The sequence below is a fragment of the Protomyctophum parallelum genome, assembly GCF_964188405.1.
Source record: "Protomyctophum parallelum genome assembly, chromosome: 6".
Classification (NCBI taxonomy): Eukaryota; Metazoa; Chordata; class Actinopteri; order Myctophiformes; family Myctophidae; genus Protomyctophum; species Protomyctophum parallelum.
The window spans coordinates 643966-661680 of NC_139701.1; the positions used below are offsets into that span (position 1 = coordinate 643966).

At 41.5% G+C, this 17715-nt stretch overlaps 1 protein-coding gene across 1 annotated transcript; it reads right to left on the minus strand.

The window, feature by feature from the left end:
- Window positions 1-11411: 11411 nt before the first annotated feature.
- On the minus strand, window positions 11412-12587 carry LOC310860840 (N-acetyllactosaminide beta-1,3-N-acetylglucosaminyltransferase 3-like; the record flags this gene model as incomplete). The annotated part of the gene is made up of 1 exon (XM_083768030.1): window positions 11412-12587. One exon carries the CDS (start codon window positions 12585-12587, stop codon window positions 11412-11414), a length of 1176 nt encoding a protein of 391 aa, XP_083624156.1.
- Window positions 12588-17715: the final 5128 nt, after the last annotated feature.

Below are 17715 nucleotides of genomic sequence, written 5' to 3' on the forward strand. Positions count from 1 at the left end.
TGTCTGTAAGCTTGTTAAACCCTGCCACCTTCCCTCCACCCCTCAGCAACCATGGTACCCCCTTTTTTCTTTTAACAAAAAATGTAATAAAAACACAAAAACGAAAAGCAGTGACCTTCTGATTACCAGACAGCCTCTCCCTTGTACTTCTCCCTTGTCCCTTCATGTATCAAATCACCTTTTAAGTAGTGTCTCTGAGCCCCTATTTCCTATCACTGATTGGCCATGAATTCCACCACAATTGTTGAAGCAAACGTCTTATAAATTCTGGATTATCGGGACATATTCTACTTTACAGACACGCTGCTGCTCCGTATCCACTTTGGTTTCGTTTACCACTCACCTCAAAGGTTTATTACTGTCTTGTGATATACAGTACAATGTACTCTATATACAAAAAGGTCGGTTGAGCTTCTCTTAGAGACTCTCGTAGTTACAATTATTAATCATTGGTGTCTCTTGGTGTCTAAAATTGAAAATGTTAATTTGAATAATGACAAAGGGATTCGATCCAAAAATGACTTGGCAAGTTTCAAGTAAATGCATGTTGATTTGCATAATGCATACCATACTGGTATGAATGAATGAAGGTCAAAACTACTGTATATGATTCTTATAGTTTACTTGTACGGCTGAAATGAACATTGTCAATTCATTCATGGAACAAATGTGATTTAAAACTAATCCTCTCTTCTATAAAATCATTATTTGCAGCACCTGGGTTTTAGAAATTGCAATGGTTTATATAGGCTGTATCTTTAAAACGGCAGAATAATTAAACATACATTACCAAAGCTGACCTCTGTGCAGAGACGTTTGGATCTAAAAGTGTCATCGATGCATTTGTCATAAATGTACAGCACTGTGTGTGTGTGTGTGTGTGTGTGTGTGTGTGTGTGTGTGTGTGTGTGTGTGTGTGTGTGTGTGTGTGTGTGTGTGTGTGTGTGTGTGTGTGTGTGTGTGTGTGTGTGTGTGTGTGTGTGTGTGTGTGTGAATGGAATGAAGTTGGCACGGACGATCATCTTTTAGGGAACTGTGTTGCTGTTGGACAGATTCATTTATACTGCATGAACAATATAAAAGCAAAGATTATCAAAAGGACAAAGGACACTGTACTTTAATCATCTGCAATAAAAGCCCTTTGACCGCTGGTATTCACCGTTTGACGTGGACAGTCAATAAAAATGAACAATATTTGATTACAGTATTCCATAATACATTTGTTTTGGCCTCGCATTAACTTTATGCACCTCACTGAAGCGCTGGACAGACTCTCAATTCAATTTATACACAGTATATTCTTTCCTTTTTCTTCTTTTTTCTCCATTCATTTATGATTTCTTACTGGCAACCTTGTGAGCCACACACACACACACACACACCCTTTGGACACCTCTGGTCTAGTACACTTAAACTTACAGGATAATGTCTAGATAGATACTGTATGAGCAGTTTGACTGACAGTACATTGAGAACAACAACACACACGCCGAGACAATGTGTGAAAGTGAGGACTTGTTTCGACATGGTCTTGAAAATGCTTTATGATTTTATGCAACATGATAAAGCTTTTGAGACTTTTGTCCAAAAGATAAGACTTCTACATAGAAAATATTGTCTCTGTGGCACTGCAAAGTAACCTTTTGTTGTTGTTGTCCCCCCTTGTGTGCTGCCCGCTGTGGTTCATCAGTTCCTCAGTCTTTGCCCCAGTGGGGCAGTGTGCTGCCCCCTGTGGGTCATCAGTTCCTCAGTCTTTGCCCCAGTGGGGCAGTGTGCTGCCCCACTGTGGTTCATCAGTTCCTCAGTCTTTGCCCCAGTGGGGCAGTGTGCTGCCCCCCTGTGGTTCATCAGTTCCTCAGTCTTTGCCCCAGTGGGGCAGTGTGCTGCCCCCTGTGGTTCATCAGTTCCTCAGTCTTTGCCCCAGTGGGGCAGTGTGCTGCCCCCTGTGGTTCATCAGTTCCTCAGTCTTTGCCCCAGTGGGGCAGTGTGCTGCCCCCTGTGGTTCATCAGTTCCTCAGTCTTTGCCCCAGTGGGGCAGTGTGCTGCCCCCTGTGGTTCATCAGTTCCTCAGTCTTTGCCCCAGTGGGGCAGTGTGCTGCCCCCTGTGGTTCATCAGTTCCTCAGTCTTTGCCCCAGTGGGGCAGTGTGCTGCCCCCTGTGGTTCATCAGTTCCTCAGTCTTTGCCCCAGTGGGGCAGTGTGCTGCCCCCTGTGGTTCATCAGTTCCTCAGTCTTTGCCCCAGTGGTCGTTGGTGTTTGTGTTCTCCCTCTGGGTCAGTGCTGATAATTTACCATCCATTCATACAGTGTCACAGTGTTGTTCCGGCCCGGGTCGAGGAGACCTGCCAAATGTTCCATTGTTCCCTCTCTGGGGCCCGGCAGAGAGCTCAGTGCTGCCAAGGGCCAATAAAGGCCTCCATCCTAAAGGATGTGATGCTGAATCCAGTTCTGACGTACTGTGGTATGGGTTGTATTGTTGCTGGGGTCATGTCTCTACGTATGTGCTGGAGAGAATCACTCTTCTGACGTGATGAAGGTGAAGTTAAGGACGTGAAGGTCAGAGCGAGGCTATGGTTCTTGTTCCAACAGTTGAACCCATACAGAGCGTCGCCCCCTTTCATGACGACGCCAGGCCCAGGAAATGAATCCCAATGCATTTTCCCCATAGACATTTCAAAAGGTATTTTTTTGAAGACCTTTTAAGCGTCGTATACGAAGCCAACTCGAGTCGTGACAAATCATGACAACAAACACAATATTTTGGACCAAACAAATAATTACAAAGAAGAAAAACAACAAAAAGAAGTGTTGTAACCTGCCGTTCTACTTTCTAATTATTTGTTTGGCCCAAAACATTGTGTTTGTTGTCATGATTTGTCACGACAAGAGTTGTCTTTGTCCGCGGCGTAAACGTCTTCATGTAAATACTTTCTGAAAAGTCTATGAGGAAAATGAACGGGGATTTATTTTCCGGGTCTCTCGAGGGGGCGGGACTGCGACGCTCTATAGCCTCCCTATTCTGCATGGGGCAAACATTCAGGGAAATTAGCAGATGTACAAACATTCAGGGAAATTAGCAGATGTACAAACATTCAGGGAAATTAGCAGATGTACAAGCTTGCGTGTCGACTAAAGAGGGAAACTGCAGTCGAATGCAATCAGTACTGTGTATCAGCTAACCTGATGGAAGATTGGATAAAGTAAGAGAATGGAATAAGGGTAACCGTGGAATAGGAATCGATGCCTGGGCTTGATGTACGCTGTTGCACATAGTATCGTGTATTAGGCCTACGCGGCTATAAATTGGCCATCATTAGTGTTCTTTCGTCTTTTTATTGTAGAAAATCCTGTTTTCATTCTTCATTAGGAATGCACCCGTGTATTTGCCACATGTCGATATCGGCCGATATTTGCCGTTATCGGTCAATATCTGCAAATAATACTGACATTAACCGATGGCAGTAGGCGATATTTATCTGTTGTTGATAGGCATGCATTTTGCGTTGGATGTTGGTGTGCTAGTTATCTGCAACTGTATAGATTCTGAACCGTTATTTCTTGTATTGAAGATGTATTTGTTTCCATGGCACAAAAGGGAGAAATAAAAACAACAAAAACTAAATAAACTAAATCTGTATCGGTATCGGCTAAATTGTTATTTTAAACATCGCTATCGGCGAAGAATTTCCATATGGGTGCATCCGATATTCTTCATTATTGGTCACCTGATTCTGTTGTGATTTCTGAACCTACGGTACACTGCAGTGTGAATGGAGAAACCTTTAAACTCAATTGTCAAATCAAAACAAAGTGGGTGACATTCGTCATTTTGTCTTTACTTTGTCATGCCAGATTATGAGTTAGTGTATTATCTCTGTCTCCATTGTGGTGCTTCCCTTCCAACCCCCGGTATGGTAACGGTACAGACATTAACCACAGCTTAAACCCAGTCTTTATGCTGTGCTTCCCTTCCAACCCCCGGTATGGTAACGGTACAGACATTAACCACAGCTTAAACCCAGTCTTTATGCTGTGCTTCCCTTCCAACCCCCGGTATGGTAACGGTACAGACATTACCCACAGCTTAAACCCAGTCTTTATGCTGTGGTAACGGTATGGTAACGGTATGGTAACGGTACAGACATTAACCACAGCTTAAACCCAGTCTTTATTCTGTGCTTCCCTTCCAACCCCCGGTATGGTAACGGTACAGACATTAACCACAGCTTAAACCCAGTCTTTATGCTGTGGTAACGGTATGGTAACGGTATGGTAACGGTACAGACATTAACCACAGCTTAAACCCAGTCTTTATGCTGTGCTTCCCTTCCAACCCCCGGTATGGTAACGGTACAGACATTAACCACAGCTTAAACCCAGTCTTTATGCTGTGCTTATTTTACAGTTGCTCCCCAAGGCTCTCTGCTAGGTCCCCACCTTTTTCTCTCTCTGCTGAAAATAGCTGAATGTTCACCCTGCAGTAAATACAGGTAGGTAGATACACTAGCGTTCGTTTGGTTAAATGACAGGCCTCTATAGACCTATTGATTAAACATTGACTTTGTTGAAACATTATATATGATCACAGTATTAGTAGTTAACTTAGCATCGTATATTTGGCAGCTTGTTTTTTCTGTAACAAATCAGTGGTTGACAATTTGACATAGCGTGACGCGTCTCAAATGTGGAGGTTCATTCAAGTTGACCAAGGCTGAGTAGACCGACGGAACTAAATCTAACAAACAGCAGCTGGCTGTCATCCTCTGGTTAAACATCATCATTAGGCAGAGTTTTTTTTAAACAAGACTTTTTTTACAAAGATGTTTAGATTTTCATTATCGTGAGAACGGTGGCTTCCATTTTCGCATTGCAACTTTTCAGGACTAGAAAGCCTGCAGTTTCTATTAGCTTGTGTTCCCATCGCTGATGTCACTGGAAGACGGTTTCTGAACTGCCCACAGCCCTCCTATGAGACACAGAGTAGAACAAAATTGCGCCATTCTTTCATGATTATTAGTGAGGACCTATTATATGAAGATAGGTTGAAAAGTGGTGAAGTGGTCCTTTAAGCATTATGTCATACTTTAGCTATTGAAAAATAACAGATCTACATGCTCATAGCGTGCGCTACGAGCTTGTAGATCTGCTATTTTTTTTAATCGTAAAAATGTGGTCGCAAATCTTTTAATATATATTCTTTCAGAGCGAACGTTTTTAACTCAATTATTTGCTTCTTGGGGTCCCTGGAACTACATATTTTCAGATGGGGGTCGGCGGCCAATGACATATGAAATAGTTTGAGAATCAATGACATAGGGTTATAGGGTTTTTATGAAAACCGTCATGATTTAGAAGACATTTTGTAGAATCAAACTTAGGTCTAAATGGGTTAAATGGAACAAATGTTACAACAACAAGAGACCAGACTACAGTCACACTCCAGGTTTTGTTGAGAAGCTCTGAGGGAGGCTTTCTCCATGTGTGGTACAACAGCGCCCTCAACTGGTTGGCCACCGAGTTATAGGTTTGATATTACTAGTCTCATGCATGTATTGTATAGTCTAGGCTAGTGTCCCAAAGCTTTCAGGTTAAGTAGACCCAAAAGAGAGTTTGCCCGGCACCCAAACTAGTGAAAATGTCCAGATCTACGAGTGCACAATACGCCGCGTCATCATTTGTTTTCCAATTTATGGAATTTCTTAGATTTTTCTTTTTTCTTCGTGAATTTACTGTGATTTTTATTTTTAATTCATGACATTTTTTCCAAATGTTTTGGGGAATGTTACATAATGTTATTTATAATATATGTATATAAATATATATAAATAAAATAATTAAAAACATATTTAGCAAACAAACCAAAAAAAGGAAAATGTTGATAGAATATAACTGAGGGTTATATATTATTGATTCCCTATTTAGCACAATGGTGAGAAAGGCACTCTCAGTCATATAGAGTGTCTCCCTTTCAGTAATGCAACATACTGCTGCCTCCTGCATTATGTGCAAATTCAAAACAGGTGGTACGCAGGACTGTTGTGATTAATCAGAGCGCTTCCAAACTCCAATACTCCAATCACCTGCAAGGAATTTCTTGACATAAAGTAGCTCATAACATGTCTACCGTGGACTTTTATGAAACAAACAATTTGCAGATAGAAAGCATCATTCAAGCTTTTCGTACAGCTGCAATTTGAGTGAGTTTGACATAATTTAATACAATTAGATAGGACTTTGTCTGTTTAGATGTATGGGTAGTCATTGGCAAATTGCGGCTAGTTTCCACCCTGCCATTAACTTGTGGAAAGATGACCACTGTGTGCATATGGTCTTGAGTACAGTTTAGAAGATGGAGCCATGTTTGAAGTAGCTGTCTGGTGTGGTCATTTCCGGGTATTGTAACTTGTATTTGACTTAGATCAAATACAACACAATCAATCAAGACAGAAGCAGCAGGGCTGGCTCTTTTATATCACCAAGTTTTCAGAGTCGCCGCCCCACCACCACACCTGCACTGGCAGGTGTTTGATGCAAACGACCAGCTTTTAGTAACACTTGTCAATTTTGCCAGGGAGTTAAAACTATGGCCTACAAAACAACTAGGCTACACTACAGCCATGTACGCTGACGGTTGAAAGATAAGATAAGTTGAAATATAAGATAAGACTCACAACAAACTGCCTTGCTTGGTCGTTTTCTTTCCAAATTGCTGCTTTAGCATTAACATTGTATCTTTGTGTCTTTTGTAGCTATATCTGACACTGTCAGTGTGCGTGAGGCCTAGCTCCGTTTGGAACCTCAAAATATATGTTTTAGCTCCTAGAAGAGCTGACAGTTATAAGAACTATTCACCCCTGCCCCCTAACGCGTAAGCATCTGTATGGAGGGCTACTGAGGGTGATCGAGAACAGAGCAGCCAGGAGAATGAGGCCAGTCACTGCCATCAACACTGGGAGCTCCCAGCCAGCAAACTCTGTTCTATGATACCCAAAACATGGGTATTGATCAGAAGACTACCTACCTACATGGAGATACTAAAGAAAGATGCATGGGAGGATTGTCTTGGTAATAAGCAAGACATATGTTTGGAGGATGGAGATGACTATGGAGACGTCACTGGAGGGCTCATTCGAGGATGACCTAGACTAGAGAGGGATCCAAAATTTGACTATGGCCATCACGAAGCCAGAAGACATCTCAGGGTAGAAAACTTTCTTTTGCTTTGCTTTGCTGCTGCAGTTGCTGATTGTGGTGTGTGTTGTACGGTCGCCCCTTTTCCATCTCGCCCCACTACTCTTTCTAGCTGTAAATAACAAACATAATTAATGTTGGTTAGAGCAGGAGTGGACCTGAGACGTAGGAGGGGCCAGGACAGGAGTCAACCCACAGTGCCTAGTCCTTCCCAGAAGCCTAGGCCTACCTCCCAGCCCTGGCAGAGTAGTTCTGGAGTAGTTCCAACGGATTGTGTGGCCCTGTCTTTCCCTAATGGGACTGATCAAGGGTAGCTACTGGGACGTAAGTCGGGACTTGATCACCCCGGCTGGGTCGCCTGAGTGAGGGGTATGATGTGGCCATGTGGGTAGACCCGAAACCCCGTTGACCTCAGGATACATCACTGAGGATTAAAAATAAATAAAAGGTATTATCATATTAATTTATCATTGTTAATGTATATCCACGGGCATAATAGCATGATGATGCCATTACAAAACATGGGCTACATGGAAGAAATGTGTTTTAATAAAACGAAATTAACTGCTAGAAGGTCCTAAATTAACTTCTTCTACTGTAGCCTATCACAACCTGTCATAAAATAAGACTCTGCTGCCATCTAGTGGAAATTGACGTAGCGCAACAGACCAATCAACCAATGAACCACCTAAAGTTTAAGCCCTGAACCCTACATAGTTGACCGGGGTCCCCCAGGGCTCTATGCTTGGTTAAGATCTTTTTTTTACCCCAAATACACCAAATCTCTTTGCTGAAAATAGACCATCTACAATCTCATAATGCATCAGGTTCCGTAATTTTCTCTGAATGTTGTACATTTTTTTTTGTCACTTAATTTTTTATAAATGTTTTGAACAAAGAAAACAATAGCAACACACATACAGTACAAACAAACATGAAACAAGAAAAAGAAAATAAACAACAAGTCAACATTGCGTATCAAAATGTGCATGTCACATATTCCTAGGCATTTACTGTTGTTCCTCATTCCCCCATACCCTTATTCTTTCTGTTCCGTCTTAAATGTTGTCCATTTGTACCATTTGTCCTCCATTAGTTCTTCCTGCAGTCTCAGACGGTGTGTCAGTTGATCCATGAGATGTATCTCCTGAATCAAGTCCTCCCATTGTCCCTGTGTTGGAGGTTCCATCTGTCCCCATTTTCTTGTGATAGCTTTCTTTTCTGCCGCCAATAAAATGTTTACCAGATATCTATCCTCTCCTCGTATCTTTCCCCCCATCAAGTTTCCGAAGTACAAAAAAATCACACTTCATAGGCACCTCATATCCTAATATCTTTTGTATCTGATCATGTATCATTTTCCAAAAAACATCAATTATGTATGCAGTTTATACAACAAGTAGTAGGCCTACATGTTCAACCTTGGCATTGACGCTTTCTTTTGTAGCCTAAATGCACTCCTACTGTTATGACAGTAATTAAATTATAACATAATTGAAGTTATAAAAACATAGGATATATATACACACATACAGTATACCCACCCCCTGTAGAGTGTGTGTGTGTGTGTGTGTGTGTGTGTGTGTGTGTGTGTGTGTGTGTGTGTGTGTGTGTGTGTGTGTGTGTGTGTGTGTGTGTGTGAGAGAGAGAGTGTGTCTCTGTCTGGCTGTCTGTTGCAGTGGTCAATGTGTGTGTGTGTGTGTGTGTGTGTGTGTGAGTGTGAAGTTCTATTTCTCATCTGTTATAGAAGCTTGAAAATTGTAATTACTTATACTAATACGTTGAATATCTGTCAACTATCCAATATAAACCACTTTTTGTTTCTTTGTGTTTCATTCTCAGGGTAGGTGTCCCTTCCAACCCTACAGTGCTCCGGACCATAGCAGCCATGTACACGGGTACACCAGAATGCTATGTGCAGCACTAAACATCAACCAGTATGAACACGTTACCGACAAACATCTGTATGGAGGGCTACTGAGGGTGAGCGAGAAGACAGCAGCCAGGAGAATGAGGCCAGTCACTGCCATCGACACTGGGAGCCAGAAGACATCTCAGGGTAGGAACCATGTTTATTTATTTGTTTTCTTATTGCTACTGATTGTGTTGTCTATGTGATTCATGCTGTTGATGGATTGTTGTCATATTGTGCTGTATGTTGTGTAGGAAGGAAAGGAAATGTTCAGTTAACTGTTTCTGGCTCTGGAATTGAAGGCACAGTATACATATACTAGGCTGTATATGTTGTGGTGTTGTTAAAGTTGTGACAGGGTGGATTTATGATTGGCTTGGTGGCAACACTATGTAGGCCTTTCTTCATGGCCGTTATTCCTTTCTTTCTTTCTTTCTTTCTTTCTTTCTTTCAGTAATCAAGCAAACTATGTATTAAGTAATCATGGCAAATCTGCGTGCCAAAACAATGTAAAAGTACCATATAGACAACATTCAGCCACTAGATGGCGGTATACACCTCCCCTCTCCACACTATTGATCTCTGTACTGCATAGAGTTTCACAATTCAAAAGGAGTTAGCTGGTTTGCCTTATATTTTTAGGATCCAAATGAGTTAGGTTTTCACCGAAGCACTTTTTAATACTTTCCATTAATCCATAGTTTTTTTTTAACCAACACACAAACAGTGTTCAATAGCATTGATTTACGACAACAAAAACAAACATGAAGTTAGGTGGTCTCTTCTGTTCCGGACAGCAATAATATATTAATTATAATGTAGTTTTATAAAGCACTTATCAAAACAAGGTTACAAAATAATTGGAACAGAACAGAATAGAAACAGAATAGAAAAGTGTGCTCCTCGAGAGATCATATAGGGCCTCCGCCAGGCCAGGCTGACTATACAGAACCTTTGGTCATAGATCTGACTTATCTCAAACTTATCTTGATCACATGACCCCGGAGCTAATGTGTACCGATTTGTGTGAGTTTTGGACAAAATCTGTATGCTGTGGGATTTAAAGAAAGATAATTAATTAATCATAATAATTAGGGTAATCTGGCACAGCGTTCAAACAAGTCCTATAAGTCGTGTCATGATCCAAGAGATCCAGGTACAAAGAATAATAATCTTTGTATGACCTACCATTCAAGATTTATAAAACATAAAGAACACATGACCACAAATCATGAAGAACACATGACCACAAAACATGAAGAACACATGACCACAGAGATAATGCATTATACCACGTGATGTACAAAGAATAGTCCAGTGTGCTTCAGCCAGCTGAAGGTAGAAGCAGTGATGTAAAAAGTACTCTCAACATAGATGTACTCTGTTACAAGTGGATGTCCCATATTCAAATGGAATTGAGTAAAAGTACAAAAGTATTGGTATAAAAATGTACCGAAAGTACCAAACGTAGAAACTACTAATTTTACAGAATGTCCCCATTTCACAAGTTTTCGTTTTTAGAAAATAGCTTAGCTGATTTTGAGACATGCCGATACCGATTTTTCCCGATCCGATCTTTATATTTTAAATAATACAACACTTATGCCATGTGAGAAATGTATGTCACTCTAGTCTAGTCTGTTACCTTTCAATTATTCAAAGGCAAAAATATGTGACTACTTTTATTAGAACTATAGAAGGACTGTCATTGTGGATTTTCATGTCATATTATGAAAGCAGGGAATCATAGCAAAAATAATGATTTATTGGTTAATTAAATTGAGTGAATCTTGCAACTACAGCAAGACATCATATCATGCATACTGCATAGTGGGGGTTGCATTCCTTTAATTGTTTTCATCATGGGTCTATTTCACACCCCTGTGAGTGTCTTTGTTGCATGATATTTGAGACCAAGTGTTTGCCATTGCTGGAACTAGTGCCCCAGGAGGACAAACAAGTATAAACATGACAGTTTTCACAAAATCATTGTTTATACATCTTTCTTTGATATTTACATTAGACACAAGCCTATTTAGACACACTATTTTATTGAAATAAAAAAAGAAAATCTCAGATTTATTTCTCCCGATCCCAATCATTTGAAAATGACATGATATATAGGCTCCGATTTCTGATCACCCGATCCGATCGGGACATCCCTAGACGAAACGTATAAGCTACTGTAGGCATATACTGTATACACATACACATACACATACACATACACATACACATACACACATCGCCATCAAATGCCTTATGGAAAAGTCTTGCCCCGATGCTAAATGAACTTGCCGAGCCCTGACCTAAAAGGTGAAATGTGAGGGCCCACATTTTATGTTAGGGTCTCGTACCTTGTGCCACATGAGGTATATCTGAAGCGGCATAAAACGGTGTACCAACATAATATCCCTGTAAAAGCAGGGGTGATGGGGATCTATCTTTTTCGATGGGAAAACTTTCAGCCCGAAAGTCATGACACCCACATGGTGAGCAGGCTTGAGCCCTGCTTGGGCCAAACACATCCCCATGTACACGTCATCGATGGGGTGAAGAGGCATGTTCTTGGACATGTTGTATATGACAGAGGCTGTATATCCTGACAGGAGGAACCCCCCACCGCTACAGTATGGAGGGTACTCGTTTGACTGCTGCACCTGAACAGGGACATAGTATTTGCTTGATGGCGGATCACGGATGGGCATCATGCCCGTATTCAGTTGCCCTACGAAGAGGTGTGTGCTGCTGTTTCCGTCCTTGTTGCTGCCAAGGAAGTACTCCACCATGTTGTCCGTGTTGGCAAAAATGTCGTCGTCCCCGTTGAGGAGGAAGTGGACGTGTGGACACTTCCTGTCCATCCACTCCAGGAACAGGACCTGCTTCAGAGTGAGGTTGAAGAAGGAGTCGTTGAAGTCCCACTGCAAGATGTCTCCGTGCTCGCGTTGTTCCAGTTCTAGCATCTGATTCAGCCTCTGCCGCTCGAACCCACTGCCTGTTGTTCCCACGAGGAACAGCCTACGGATCTGCTGGCCCCTCTCTATCCTCTCCTCTCCCCAGGTCTTACGCAGCACCTCTCGTCGCTCGTAGTTCTCAGGGGAGCTCTTAATGACCAGCAGGAGGAAGACGTCCCCGGATCGTTCCGGACCTCCACATTTATCAGGGACGTCCAGCAGCAGTGGGAAGTGACGGCAGTGGCGGTAGTACAGGAAGTCTTGGATGTGCGCGGGAAAAGTGGAGAAGCCTGTCACGTTGTCTGCCATCAGTGCCATGATGGACGTGTTCCTCTGGCAGGTTAATGGCCAGGAAGATGGAGAGGAGGTGCTTTGCTTGGCTGCCGTAATCCTCGGACCTGCTTTGACTTCTCCCGCGGTGCCGTTGGTAGGAGGGCTTTGCCTAAGAAGGACGACCAAGCACAACGCAGCAATTGCTCCAACCAGCATGAAGCCCATCCGCTCCACCCTGCGAGAAAGTTCCCTTCTCATCCTTCACACTATAATGGGACAGAAAAAACTAGGGAAAAAACACCACATTTAATTTGTCTGTAAGCTTGTTTTTTTTTCATCCCAAGATTTTGTAACCCATTTTTCACCCCTGTGTCAATCATCTATTGGGCTCTACACACCCTCCACCAACCTAGTCCCCATTTATGGGGGACAAGGGGAGAGCAACGGACTTGAACTCATGCTTCCTTCATGCGTGAGTGTCCAAGTTGCTCCTTTACACCTGACAGGGGGGAGTTTCCCTGGTTGGACGTAGCGCGTGGAAGGAACACTGTCCCGGAATCTAATATTTTCACCTTTATTGCTGCCTACTTAATTGATTTGTAGGCGGGTAAAAATATGGTTTGACCCTAAAAAAATTGCAACAAAAGGTTTCTCAACTTTTTTTTGTAGTATTAGGTGTCCTTAATAACATACTAAAAGTTTACCAAAGTTTGACCACCCGAAAGGTGTTATTTTCAATATGGCCGCCGCCAGTTCTTAAAATACCATTACTCCTCCATTATTCATCCTAGAAAAATAATTTTGGTGTCTAACCCTATGTTTTGGTTATCTAGGAATCCAATTAGCATATATAAATTATATAAAAGTACAATGATATATTAAAGCAATTGTTTATAAGGTTATAACAGTGTAATAGGACATTTCCCTTTTTTATAATGCCGTACTGCTGTATAGGTGAATTCATCACCTATACACAATTCACATTCTGTTGAAGCTTTCAGGAGATTTATTTTGGTACCATAACAATAAGGAATATATTCATTATTACTGGGTGGTACTGTCATGTGACATTTGTAAAAGCATGGCTGACAAGTGATAGACTGCATGGGAATATTACACAAATCATGGAATAAATTTACAGAGAAATGTCTGCCCTTTTTTTTTGTAAAGGTGTCTGGCAATAATAATAATAAAAATAAGTCCCCTATAAGGGTAGTGGTTCCCAAACTGTGGGCCGGGACAAACATTGTGAAAATAGGCAATCTATAAAAGCTCACAACGCTGAGTGTCTTTGCAGCAAACACTCAGTCAGTAGAACCAAATGGCCACTTGTCTGGTCTATGGGGAAGATGGACTCCTCAGTGGGGATACAGTGGAGAGAAATGGCCCCTCATGGGCCTAGAGCAGGGGTGTCGAACTCAACTTGGGGCGAGGGCCGCATTGGTCAAAAGATCACTTGATGGGGGCCACAACCAGTTGCGGACGCACGCTCGATGTCTCAGTCAGTCACTGCTATTCTATCTATCTATCTATCTATCTATCCATCTATCCATCTATCCATCTATCCATCTATCCATCTATCCATCCATCCATCCATCCATCCATCCATCCATCCATCCATCCATCCATCCATCCATCCATCCATCCATCCTCAGACCCAGCCAGCCAGCCAGCCACACACATAGTTCTCAGACCCAGCCAGCCAGCAAGCCACACACATAGTGCTCAGACCCAGCCAGCCACACGCATAGCTCCGTAAGGGAGTGGTTGCACCACTCAAAAAATCTTCAAAAAACTGAAGAGGCTACTGGAGATTGGAGAACCTGATTTGGACATGATCTGATGCAGGACAATATTATGTCACTATGACAGAAAGAGAAGATGGGTCTGGCCACATTCATTCACCCCATAATCTCAGTGGAAATTGGGGAATATGTTGACAATAGTCGACAGCTCTGCCGATTAATAATCGATTAATTGAACCCACCCCCCATATTAATCAATATCACAACATGGAGGTCTTAGAACTACCACCACAGGGACAGACAAGCCCCAATCTCTCAAGCTCTCAAGTGCCCCATAGCTTTAATGGGACATGTACTGTATGCGCCACCTCGGACATGCATAAAGGAGAAGACCATGAGGGTCTTCTTAACTTTGCTCTTCTGTGCTCCAAGTCCCCAGGGAGAAATCCAGTGACCCCCCCACTCCCCATACTCCCCTGTACCCACCTGAGGGGAACCCTAGGCCCACTAAACTCTAGACCGGAACCCCTTTACCTTCTCACCCAACCCCACCTATCATACTCCCCTCTGCACCCGGTAGAGACTTAGGTTCTGCCTACTCTGCACTAAGAGTAAGTAGAGCGTCCCCTCGAGAGAGAGACGGAGAAGAAATCACCGTTAATTTCCCTCATAGACTTTTCAAAAAGTATTTATTTAAAGACGTTTACGCCGGACAAAGCCAACTCTTGTCGCGACAATTCATGACAATAAACACAATGTTTTGGGCCAAACAAAGAATTAGAAAAAACAGCAGATTACAACACTTGTTGTTTTTCTTCTTTGTAATTATTTGTTTGGTCCAAAATATTGTGTTTGTTGTCATGATTTGTCACGACAAGAGTTGGCTTTGTACGACGCTTATAATGTCTTTCAATAAATACGTTTCGAAATGTCTATGGGAAAAATGCATTGGGAATTATTTCCTGGGCCTGGCGTCGTCATGAAAGGGGGCGGGACTGCGACGCTCTATAATGCAAGAAATTAGTTTTAGGTGGGGTGTATAATGATGAATTATTTACAGTAGTTTGAGCCAAAGTTTATCCACCAAGCTATCCAAAACGTTTCAATATTGCAATCATGTAGGCTATTATCTATCAACTAGTGATGCACCGAATTTTCGGCCGCAGAAAATATTCGGCAGAAAATGGCTAAATATGCATTTTCGGCCTATTCGGTTTCGGCCCAAATAGGCAGAAAATATATCACCGAATAGTGTATGCAATTAATGCATTCAAAGAGCTGAATAAATGTTTTATGGATCCATAATAGTGATTATTATTTAAGTTAAGTTTTGCCATAACCATAATATAACATTTGTAGAATCAAACTCAGGTTAATGGGTTAAGTGAGGATACTAAAACAGCGATATTCAGTTACACTTCATACCAATGATACTGTGCGGGTGTAGGTATGTTAAGTGATAACCACTTTCAACATGGCATTATAGGCAAAAGCTTTCTAAATCTTTCAAATTTTCCAAACATCTACAAGCTTGTAGGTCAACAATCTTTGCTATTTGTTGTACAACAAAGTATTTATAGTGCTTAAGTGGCATTCTGGACTAGACCTGTCTGGCTGGAAACATTGTGGTTGCAAGGACTGCATTTCTGACCTTTCAGATATAGGACTGTGTCACAGTCATTACCCGATGATTGAGAGATTATTTATTCTGTACTTACTCTGTATAAACATACTATTTTAACTAGTGATGCCCCGAATATTCAGCCGCAGAAAATGTTCGGTTTCGGCCCTAATAGGCAGAAAATATATCACCGAATAGTGTATGAAATTAATGCATTCAAAAGGGCTGAATAAATGTTTTATGGACCCATAATAGTGATTATTATTTAAGTTAAGTTTTGCCATAATCATTTATTTTAAATAAATCAGGTAGCTTTAAGGTACGGCCATGACAGCAATGGTAGGAAAAAAGATGTATAATATTAATCATATTCAGATATTCGGTATTCGGTTTTCGGCCAACTGTTTCCTATATTCGGTATTCGGTTTCGGCCAAGAATTTCAATTTCGGTGCATCCCTACTATCAACTGACAATATTCTCTGCCACAACCTTCTGAATTACTGAAAATTGTGACTATTAGTTTTGTTGTGTTTTGAGGATATCTTGAAACCTTATTCCAAAAAATATATAAATATTCAGACATTTATTAAATATTTAGTTTAGTTAACTTGAAACTGGTGACTATTTCAGAGGGTTTTAACAGAGTCACAAACACAATATTGGATTTCACAATTATCTAATTGTATCTCTGCAATTTTAACAAGTTCAATGGACTCCTAGACATAGGGTTAGACACAAAAAGTACTTGTCTAGGATGAATAATGAAGGAGTTAGGCTATTTCAATGGTTTTTAGGCCATCTTGGACGCCATCTTGAAAATAACACCTTTCGGGTGGTCAAACTTTGGTAAACTTTTAGTATGTTATTAGGGACACCTAATACTACAAAAAACTGTTGAGAAACCTTTTGTTGCAATTTTTTTGGGGTAAGGTGCTTTTTTTTCATAGATTTACTCGCCTTGTAATTATATCAGACCTAAGGCCCCTGGGAAGGCCTATAACATCTAAATAGTTTCTATTAGGCAAATTACTCAGATATATACTGTTGCTAAAGCCAATGTCTTTTAGATTATTTATTACACATAATCAAAGTACAGATTGGTAGTATTTACAAATGGATTCAGTCTGCCTGTTGGCCTAAACTCTAGATTGCGATAATAGCAAGATTAAACAAGACAGTAATAATTAAATCAGATCAGTGGTGATCAGGTAGATCAGTGGTGATAAGTGGTTATCAGGTAATTAAAACCTGTATGGAAAACAAAGAAACACAAATAGCACATTATGTTTACAGCTATTTAACTGGTATAGCCTACTATATGCGATGATACATTGTTATTACAGAAATAGAATGAACATACCGTTAGTCCATTTAGATGTTAGATCGTGTGTGAATTCACACGGCTCAATTCTTAGTTGCAAGGCCTATCTAAAGCTTGATCAGATCACTGGGATGTCTCCTCAGTAGGTTGTTTGAAGAAAAGAGAGAGAAAACTGGTCTTTCTTGCTGTTTAACCCAGGGAGGCGGACCTGACCTACCTAGGGGGTCGGTTGGTGGCCAGCTAACGACTGGCCAGGGCGACTGTGGCTCAAGAGGTAGAGCAGGTCGTCCAATGATCCATGGGTCGGCGGTTCGAATCCCGGCTCCTCCTGTCTACATGTCGAAGTGTCCTTGGGCAAGACACTGAACCCCAAATTGCTCCCGATGTGCTGGTTGGTACCTTGCATGGCTTCCGCCCGCAATCGGTGTATGAATGTGTGTGTGAATGGGTGAATGTAATGCACATTCTTTGTAAAGCGCCTTGGATAAAGGCGCTATATAAATGCACCATTTACCATTTACCATTTGCCAGGGGGAGGCAGTTTAGTGACCAGGATTACTGCATGTTTTTTGTGAGGGTACCTACCCTAGGGGACACGGGGAGAACATGCAAACTCCACACAGTAGTCTGTAAGCTTGTTAACCCCTGCCACCTTCCCTCCACCCCTCAGCAACCATGGTACCTGGAAGCGAATTAAG